Below are 10,920 nucleotides of genomic sequence, written 5' to 3'. Positions count from 1 at the left end.
CACACTATAAGAGCACTTGTTTACATAAGTGGGGTAAAGCTTCCAAAAAAGCGTTCAAGACAGTGTTCAATCAGGTTCGAAATTTTGTGAAGCTCTCCCGTTAAGACACTTCTTGCAACAGTTACTTACTCCCCTAATGGGTTATCGAATGTCCATGCACTATTAGATCTCAGCTACAACAAGAACAGCTATTTCAGAAGTCTTAAAAAAGGAAGATACCAAATACCACTTACATTCATTTCAGAAAGTTTATTGCACCAAATGCCGCAAAGAAATAGACCAAAATGATAGTGTACATAAAAAAACTATAAGAAAAAAACTCATGTAGTTTGACATTGGTATTCAGTCATTCCTAAAAAAGCCTATGCTCTCCAAACATGCAATAGCAACACACATTTTTTTTTCTACTATGGAAAACCTGCTATGTACGTCAAATTAGCCCACCTGACCTAAATAAAACAAAATAAAAGTCTAGAGTATATTCAGCAGTTCAGACTCAACTTTGATTTGGGTCCTGTTAACTGAAGTAGAAGTTATACTTGAGGGATAAGCAATCATTTTGTGTAAACTTTATATACAAAAGATCAAAAGATTGGTCTGTCTGAAAAGGGTTTTGACTTGAAGAGTAAAGATGTATATAGTAGGGAGTGGGGAAGATCAATCTGTAACTCCGGAGGATGCCACTAGAAATGTGAATTACAGAATCAATGTTTGTTTCTTTTGGGCAGAAGAAAGGTGTATGTACTAGTTCAGAGAGTACCCACTTAAAATGTTTAGAACTTGGTATTTGGGGGTGGGTGGGTGGGTAAAGAATTCATACAGAATAATACAATTTCGCAGTTCATTCCTCCCCTCTGTATATGAAGGTTTAGTCTTGCCTGAAAAAAGCGTACATTCCTTAAATTGCACTGTGTAAACTGCATTTATGTGGGATTTTGGAAAAGACTGTGCACTCCCACTTAACCAAGAAAGTATGTATTTAAGTTTACAAAAAACTACATAATACTGATAAAAACAACTTTGGAATATTTGAAAATTAAGCTACATTATCAATTTTAAACACATCTGTACATTCATATCACTTTTCATCCTATTAAAATAAAACAGTAACATGCCCTAAAGATGTCTAACAACACATCTGTAAATACTTACTGCCCTGTCATGCCACACTAATTTACACAAACAGCAAGATGCTACCAAAAACAAATTAAAGACTTGGAGTCAAAAAAAGCCCTAGAAGGTGGAATCCTGTTAACTGAGGTAGTACATTTGGTGGAGGGGAAAATACATATTGAACTTTCTTTAGACTAAAGCCTTTTAAAGGTAATAAACAGCTTTCATATTGGATTTTCTTTCCCCCAAACCCAGAACTGTCAGAACTGGATAGTTCATCATGTAATTTCTGAAGAGCAGCAAAATGTTAGAGAAAGCAGCAAGAACTATAAAGTTTTAGCCTGGGCTGAAGAAAATCCAAGTGCTTTTGACCATCAGCTCACACACCACCCATAGGTTAAATTTGATGTCTGGCCAAACAGCAGATTATTAAGATTTTTTTTTTTTTTTAATAGTTCATGTAATAAAATCTGGTGTTACTGATCACTGTGTTAGCTTTGAAATCACTGAATGTTGGCTGACCTTTGACTTTCTTAGTACACTATGATAACAAAAATGTATTTCTACGTTAGCACATATTTCTTTGAAGAATTGTCAAGAGTCTGGGCAGATAAAAGCCCAAGTAACACTTCAAGAAAACTGGAACTGACTTTTAATGAGCTCAGCTACTATTTAAGATTGGTAAGAAATAGAGAAAGTACATGAAGACTTCTATATACACCCAGGGAAGCAGTTTCATAGTCTTATACATGCACGCGCAACATTCTCCATCACAGGGGTAGTTTAGGACTATGTGACTTGCTCTACGGTTCTTACTTAGTCTTAACCTTGTGGAACAGAGAGTGGTATCTGCCAACAGCTAGATGCAGAGGTAAGTTTACTTTCCAGCAGCTAGAAGGATTCACAAACCAAAGACAAGAAAAGTTTGCTTAACTATAAGCAGTAGGAGAAAACCCTGAACCATAGAAAGAATTTAGCCTTTTTAGGCAGACTATTAGGGACAAGTATGAAAATGTGATAAAAGAAACATCTGGAATGTCAGGTCAGAAACACAGCATATAAGAAACAGCTTTAGAAGCGTTGTATCAGAATATTAATTATCCCTCCACTTGGAAACAACCTCTCTTCACAGTAGGTCAGTCTACCTGTTACCCTCAAAAAGCAACACAAGGTTAATCAAGACCCCTATGACATTTAAACAGCTTACAATATGCACATTTCATTATCTCAAATCATTTAAAGTTTACTGTAGAAAAGTCCAAACATCAAGGTAGTAGGAAATAAAAACACTTCTAATAAAAGCATGTGCCTTCAGTGTTAAAAATCTGTAATCACCAACAAGGAGAACTCACAACCGGTGACCAGGAGTTTCTTATTAGAATTCGCTATTCCCAAGCTATTGTGTTGCTAGCAATTTGTTTGCAAGCTGACAGTTTCAGACACCTTATTCATGCTGGCTCACAACAGAACAGTCCAACATTGAGTTTTCCATTTCTTTAAGAATGTTTGTTTTGATCCTTTGTTCTCTCCTCAGTCTGGTCCATAGTTTCACATCCAGCTTAACAGTGCTTTATGCAAAAAAAGTTTGGTTTTACATTCATGTTATCAACCACATGAAAACAGTAAAATACAAAATTTTATTTTCATTTCTAGAAACAGAGAAGGCCAGTATCAGCTAGTGGAGTAGTTTCTGGTCTCAGAGTAGTTAACCTATTAAGGAAAGGCACCCAGATGATAGTTCAAGATTTCTGAAGAATCAAAAAGGGTAACTGCAAACATTCATAGTAATACCAAATATTGGGGTTTGCCCCCTACATTTTGTTTTACTCCAAACAATGGTCCTCTTTTATTCCTACTTAGAGTGACAACTAGTAGCTGGGAAAAGGTGGTAACTAACACTTTTGACTAAAGGTTTGGTGGGGGTTGGTTGTTGCCTTTTATTTCCCCAGTGAGATTGTCTTCAGTTGCTGCCAAGCGCTCGGTGTCGGTGTGCACGGACATGTGCTAACAGCACTGGGATCGTACAAAAGTTTGTCAAACTCTTACTCCTTGGAGATAGCAATACTTGATGACACCAAGACACAGGTTTAGTTCCCAGGACTACAGTCATACAGAAACTCGAGAGTTATTAAAGTTGCATCAGCAACAAATGTAAACTTGTAGCAGAAACTCCATAAGGCTTTCCCACAAAATCCCTATCTCAGAAGTCCATTCCATTCTAGCCATGGGCTCATTTGAATGCCTCCTCATTAAAACAGAAGCAGCCACAGCTTTCTTAACTTCTTGTCCTTAAAGGGAAAAGTCACATCACCTCATACACACCTCTATTCCCACAAAACATTTGGCTGCTGAATCCAGGTTCCTTGTTCTGAGCCCATCACTTCCACTATATAAAATCACACATATGCTCCACAAGAAAAATCATGTCCCATCTAATACACTTGTGTATAGGAATGCTATATACATAGTTTACAGCTCCTCCTCCTTCCCAGTAAAGAAACATGCACCACACCACACTCAAGTGTAGTATTACAAAATCCATTCTAAAATCCATTCTAACCCACTTGTTCTTTTAAACTGTTACTTCATGGTTTTGAGCAGCGTTTTGGATGGCAGCTCCTGGTCTGCCACATAGTGTTAACTTTTGTCCTTTGAGTAATAACAAAATGCAAGATGCAGTCATTTTCTTGATTTAAGTCAGAAGTGAGATTGTATGAAAAACCTGAATGCCTTTTACGTTATGTAAACTGAAGTCCTCCAATAAAACATCCAGATGAAATCAGAATCAGAAGGTGGTAGAACGTACAGTCATCACCTGCTTTCCTCAGCGTTCCCCTTTACCAGTGTTTGGCACCTCTGTTCTTCATTCAACATTCCCGTTCCCTTTATTTTACTTTAAGGGAATGACTATCCTGAGATTTTTTTATAAGAGTATTTGAGCAACATATGGGGAATGAGTACTTGCTATAGCAGCCAACAAAGGCAAGTCATTGGATTCAATCCTAGAAATTAAAAAAAAAAAAAAAAGAGACAGACTTTAAAATATAGTCACCTTCACAAAAGAAGAGAAACAAGAAGATATTTTTCATCCACTTTAAAGAAACTGGAAGTGTCTTGCTATAACTGAGTTCATTGTTTAATTATTATTTATTGCTATTACTGACAACATACCAGTAAGGGTAAGTAAAAGTGTTTGAAACTAGGAAGTATGCTACCATTTAAGCCAAAAGATAGCAGTATTACATTTTGTGGTGTATAATATTTTGTGGTTTAAATAAAAAATTTTATTTATTTGCCCAGCCATAAGTCTTAGCTTGTAGTCTTGCCAGTCTGTAGGCACCAATAAGCTCAGTTTAAGAAAGTACTAAATGTCAGCTTATGGAAAACTGCATTTCGTGTTTTGAATATAACTCAGTTCACCATATAGTAGTGCTTTCTTAGCAAAAATGACCAAAAGCTGTAATTATTAATTATGCAATAACAGTATCAAGAACATCTCTCAAATGCAACAATCAGTTTCCAAACATTTCCAAACATAAAGCTGATCTGAGGCCAGAACACGTGTGTATATGCACACACACACAGAAAAGTGCCTGTTTCAGGGTTTCACTATTTACAACTACATTTCTCAGTATGAAATCTTGGAACAGTTTGGATACAGATAAATTAAGTTTTACCTACAGTGCTAAAAATCATCTTGGGAACCAGAAGTGTTTAGGTTGGAAAAGACCCTTAAGATTATACAGTCCAACTGTTAAAAATGTGTATTTCCTTCTTCCCCCTTCCCCCTCTTCTGCTGTCAGCAGGTGCATCCCTGAAGGTTGTACACCAGTCAAGTACTATTATTAGAAGACAGCTGCCAAACAGGACACCTGCTTTTTGAGAACTCCTTTTTGTTCGAGATACAACTGCACCACCTAACGTTCCAAAAATTCTCAAGTATTTGTTGGGATGAAGTTTTCATTAAGGAGATCAAGACAGAAAGAGTGCATATGAATGCACGGAGAACCTCCTAATGACCAAAATCCAAACTTTCTTCATTCAGAAGATATGAGAATGACAAGTAATTTGTTCTTCCTGTAGAAATGTGCCGCCTCCTGATTTTCAGATGGCTCAGTAGAACCCATTTTTACACTTTATTAAGTACACGAAAGAGGAGAGTGCTGAATATGAAGAAGCAAGCACGTCATTGTGGGAACAAGATGTCAACATTCAGAAACTGCAAAGGAAGATAAACTGCCTCAAGTTTGGCCATTGGTTAAAACAGATACCTGCAATACTCACCCCAATACAATTCCTAGTTCTTTTACATGCACTCTTGTATGTCCTCGCAGATACTCTGAAAGCATTTTGCTTTTGAGATACATCTCTTGTAGTCTATCCTCAAGATGCATTATGCACTGTAAACACAGACCAAAAACCTCAGAACAGCTTTAGCAATCGCATGCAAGTTTTACAGAAATGCAAGCACATCATTTTAGTTTTTATCTTAGCTAGAGCATCTTTCAATCTAAATCTCTGCTCTAAAATCCAGAAGAGGCAGTTTGCTTCGTTACAGCTGTACTAGCAACATCGAACAGCTACACTACTCCCTCGAAGGGGAACCCCCTGGTAGGACTGGGGCATTCCAGCCTTCCTGGGCAGCAAGTTTGTTGCACTTACTGCATGTGCATTTTCCACTCAAGTCAGCCACAGCGTTTCTGCCGACTCTAGATGTTTTAACCAGGTTCAAAGACACCAAAGACATCTTACTACGGATCAAACCAGAATACCTGGATCAAGATGTCTTTGTCAGTACCATTTTTTCTGAAAGACTCAGTTTAGATAATAGCTTCTAAAATTAGTACTCTAGCTCTAGAACTCTCCCATTCAAGAAACTAAGATTCAAGAAGTGGAAGACACCATTATCTTCATCATCATAAAAATTATAGCTCTTTTTTTCCACTGCTTTACTGTATAAGCTAGTTACAAATCCCTTTTAGGCATTTGTTTTTATTAATCCTAGGCACTTCCAGTTTAAAATTGCTTAAGCATTTGACACTGCTTGCCAAAAGGTAATAGTTCAAGTTGAAACACCAGTTTAATCACTCCCCTTTTCTTTCAGCAGCAGCATGCTAGAAATGCAAATTATTTTTAAATATGTCATATGATGCATGGTAATTTCTCATACACCAACTGCAGGAGAGCAGGTGAACCTTTGTTTCAAAGAGAGAGGGTTTATTTTGGGAAGACAAGACCAGTAGGTAGGATGTCTTATCAGGTATTTTGTTCTAGGACAAAAGGTATATTCAATTTGTCATATTCCTTCTTTCCACTGGGATGGCCACTTCAAAAAAAAGTTAAATTAGTTCAGCTCTCCAAACTCCAGGAGATGAAAGCAGGGAGTGCATGTAGAACCTCACATTATCAACTGCACAGTCACCCAGCAGAGACAGCAATTACAAACAGTACCTGCAAACAGCTTCAGGCCATCGCCCAATGTACTTTTTAAGTTGAATGGAAACCATAACTATTAGAAAAAAGATCCTGTGAAACCAGTTTTGCCAATTAAAAAATAATGAGGAAAAAAAGGACAAATGTTTATAGGTAGCCTACCATGTATTTTTCTGATGTTTGGGAGCAAGATGATTTTTAATGATTCTCTGAGCTTATACCGGGTCTTATTCATGGAAGATCAAGAGGCATTTTAAAAAGCATCCAACATAGTACTAGAATAACATCACTGCCACCAGTGAAGGAAAGGCAAAAGCTTTCTGAGAGCAATTTGGATCTATTTGCTTCAGGCAAGTTTTCACTCAAGTTGTTATAACCCTTCTGATTCTAGGCACGAGGGAAACACGATTTTTCCGTTACCGGTAGCCCTAATGCAACAGCTTATGAGCAGCTCTGCAGTGGTTCAGGGCAGCATGCAGCTGATCCACAAAGCAGCAGTTCAATATATCTAAATTCCAGTACTTGTGCTAATATATAATGAATTATTTTTGTAGTTGTGAGGCAGCAAGTAAGGAAGAATGCCACTAGAAGAGATTTCTCTCTAAAAAAAGATTCTTTACTTATTATCTACTCATGAATGCCCATAAAGAAAAGACATTTTCCATAAGCTCGCTACATCGATCCATTTTATGCAAAATGTGCACAGCTTTGGGTTTTTTAATGTTAGCTTCCTCCACAGCTTCTCTCATTGACTAAATGGGGGGTGGCAGTGGTGGTGGTGTAAGTCAAGTCACTTCTAAAAATAGAAGAGTAGCTTAAAATGAGTTTAAAGGTGCAGTTAAAACTTTTGATGTATTGCTGATATGCAGCAGTTGCTATCATCCCTTCCCTCTCACCCTGGCACACTGCAAAGCCCTCTGCGGTATGGCTACCAGTCTGAAGTGCCACAACAAAGACAACACCACTCGCCTTTCATTTGGTCCAAAGTTGGGTTTTGTGGGGTTTTTTACTCATTTTCTCATTTTACTCAATTTACTCATCTGAACAGTAACTGCATGTAAAGAAACGTGCACTCCTAAAGGAAACTTCAAACATGCTGCATTAAGCTCCTCTCTGATCAATATTAGTATTTATGTTTTTGCCAAAATTTAGATCAATAGAATCAGTACAACAACAAAAAAAGTCACACTTCTTCCCCTAGAGTTTAGTGGAACACTTCACTTCCACACACTGATGGCTCTGCTTTAGCAAAGAGCTGTAAAATCCACCAACAGAAGGATCAAAGTATCTCTAACGTTTATGATTGAAAATTTACAAGCTACTAGCACTGTCACTTCAGTGTTCCTTTTTGTGAGAAAAAGGAAATAAAAAAACCGCCTGAAAAACATTCTAGCACCAAACCCCTCCCACACCACACAAAGCATACAGAAATGGCATACACAAACCTCAAGACAACACTGGGAAGAGCACCTCAGCTGCAGAACCAGCTATTCAGTTAAAAAATGCCCACATTTGAAGGTATTACTGTGCAAATGTTAGGATATAATTTTAACCAAAGTTGCCTATTTTCTGATGCTCAAAAGAAAGCAGAGACAACATTTACAACATGTATTTTGCCTAGCACTTGACTTCAAAAACTTAAGTGTATTCGGTATCAATAATTTTATCCAAAACAATGCCAACTAATACTATTTACAGCTGTTACTGTTTAGCTCTATCTTCCTCTTCCATCTGCTAGCGCAGCCATTACACAGGCTTCCTGCAAAGTTTCTCGATGTTTTCTGCTGAAGGACAGACCAATTCTGTTAATTGAGAAAGGGGTGACTCCTGAAAAAAAGCATCCCATCTCCCCTCACCTACAATTCTGTACTAAAAACTATTATAATTACCACTGTTAGACTTGTGGGTAATACTGCTGGTGATTTGCTCTGATGAATTCCACTCCTACCGAGGACAGGGAAGGATGCTGTGGGACAGGGAGTATGCAATACGACAAAGTAACCCCCCCTGCCCCAAGGGTTAGCAGCTTTCAGCCTCCTCCCAGCCATCCTAGGGAGGCAGCAGCACGGCTATCCAAGACACCACTTGCTGACAGGGTTGGCTAAAATATGTCTATAACAAGTAAACACACAAGCACAATGATTTGGGGAGGCGAGATAAGTGGCATCCACTGCATGGGGTGGGAGAGAAAGCCCAAGAACAGAAAGCTGTATGCTAGAAACAGGCTTGGGGAGATAGACGCTTCAACAGCAAACAGAGGAGTGTGGAAATTATACAAACAAAAAAATAAAAGCCAGATTTAAGAGTTCTAACTGTAAACAGATGAAGACCATGCTAAAATTGCCTAAAGAACTTGTTTTGGCCTATGTACTTCGGAATAGTTAACTTTGATCTATTAGATGTAAGTCACAGATGCAACAGGATACTGTTTTAGGACCGTACCATGCATTCTTTTAAGTACGTTGTCCCAGCTCTGCATTATTACAGGCGTTTGTTTATTGGTATAGCAACATGGCATACAAAACTCTGCACTTGCTACCTAAGCTAAACAATTTTCATTAGCTTCAATCTTCAGTAAAGAAATACTTACAAAGTCAGCTGGGATGTTGAGTTTGTAAAGCTGTAAAATAGACTGCAGTAAACTGGATACTTGACTTGAAACCAAAACATCCTTGCCTAGCTTCATATTGTCCATCATCTTCCTCTGGCTTGTAGCTACTTGTACGTTCCATTTATCTGTGTCTGCAATAATGCAGACTGCTTCTGCTATGGGCTCATCTAGCACTGGATGCTGCAACAGATAGAAAATTACAAACATGACGTGGCACTTCCAGATACATTTCTACAATTCAGTTTGAGGTTCCACTTTTATTCACGCTGAAGCAGGGAACAAGAAAGTGATCCAATCAATGTTTTTGTCCACTAGGAAGCCAAAGGCATCTCAAATATTACAAGGAATACCAACTTCAGTGACAGTTTACATGCAGTCACACCGTGTAAGTCTTAACTGCCAATTTGATCAAGGCATTTAATTTTAAGTAGTGCTTCAAAATCACTATTCCAATAATTCTTTTCTCCAGGTATTCCATCTTCCCTGAAAAGGTGAGTTTCTTCCAAAAAGTAGTAATGAAAACTGAAAAGAGTAATAATGATACCGATCCAGTGATGGTGAAAGTATATTTAATGTTTCAGAGATACGTGCGGGACTTCACTATGACAATCGAGGCAGGGTATGCATGAAGAGACAGCATTGCATTAGATCCATCTGATGATGTTTAAAGAAGTTATACACACATCACTGTTTTGGATAGCACATGAACTCATTCCATCAGGATGATTCTTAATTACTTTCAAGGTGTTAATTACTAGATAAACATTTAAAATTGCATACTAAGGTCACACAGTTACTTTAGTGAAAGGTTATAAATGAATTCTATAATTTACAAGTACCTCGAGCAAGAACACAGCACAGTCCTTACCTATAAACAATTACTTTCTGTAGTCAGTCATTTCTGCTACAGTCTAGTGTAACATCAGCCTCCACAAGACTTCATCTCCCTTGCAATGGATGCCACTAAGTGGCAAAATAAGATGTTTCAACTTTCATATCATTTTTGTGAAATCTAGGTAACTCTGTCTGCTATTGTGGCTGAAAAAAGAGAAGCAGTTTGCAGCTTGAAGTTGCCAACAATTTTCCTTGTGTTTGCCTTCGAAGATAAGCCTTAAGAGAGTATGAAAGAAAGCACACACGAGAAGGCAGGAGCAAGTAAATTCTTGCATGAACTGGCTCTGCACACAATGAATTCAGGGCTTACACCTTTCAAGAAGGAACACATGTCAGGTGTGGCTGTTAAGAACAATCACGTAGAACAAAACCTACTCAAAGGACCTGCTTCTGTAGATGTCAGTGATATCACAACTCCTACTGTAACTCAGAACGGTTCTTTAACTCACATGCATTGCATGAAGTAGGTCTGCTAGTAGACACTGCCTAAGTTTCTCATCATTATTTATTCCATGCAGCACTAGATCAGGTATATACGTATGACAGTAACCACCTAGAAGTGATCTTCCAAAATTTTTCACACACTGACTGCTGATTGTACTTGACCTGAAATACAAGAAAGACAAAGCAGGTAAGATTCTTGCTTGACAAACTGCGTTCAGATTTTACCTGAATGCAAAAACTGGTTTATCACCCCTGCTTCTACCGCAAGTAACAATCAACAATTGTACTCAACATACAGTAAACAGGCAACTTTACATGTATTAGAGCTTCTGGTACATATGAGCTCCCTATTCTGCAGCTAACAGATTTGCTGAATTTGAGCTTTCTCCAACGCAGCCAAAGTAGTAAACTCTTTCCACCTACCT

At 38.0% G+C, this 10,920-nt stretch overlaps 1 protein-coding gene across 4 annotated transcripts in view; it reads right to left on the bottom strand.

Moving 5' to 3' along the window:
- Nucleotides 1-234: 234 nt before the first annotated feature.
- Nucleotides 235-10,920, bottom strand: part of FNIP2 (folliculin interacting protein 2) — a 52,353-nt gene continuing 41,667 nt past the window's right edge. For all 4 annotated transcript variants that reach the window (XM_055699031.1, XM_055699104.1, XM_014279533.3 and 1 more), the window contains 4 exons: nt 10,501-10,657; nt 9,137-9,337; nt 5,398-5,513; nt 235-4,115 (listed from right to left, as the gene is read on the bottom strand). In XM_055699031.1, the coding sequence (XP_055555006.1) occupies nt 4,037-4,115; nt 5,398-5,513; nt 9,137-9,337; nt 10,501-10,657 (553 nt within the window). In that variant the 3' untranslated portion in view covers nt 235-4,036. The remainder of the gene's footprint in view (nt 4,116-5,397; nt 5,514-9,136; nt 9,338-10,500; nt 10,658-10,920) is intronic.

Source organism: Falco cherrug, chromosome 1 (assembly GCF_023634085.1).
Source record: "Falco cherrug isolate bFalChe1 chromosome 1, bFalChe1.pri, whole genome shotgun sequence".
Classification (NCBI taxonomy): domain Eukaryota; kingdom Metazoa; phylum Chordata; class Aves; order Falconiformes; family Falconidae; genus Falco; species Falco cherrug.
The sequence above is the reverse complement of the archived record's forward strand: the minus strand, read 5'-3'. Positions and strand labels throughout refer to the sequence as shown.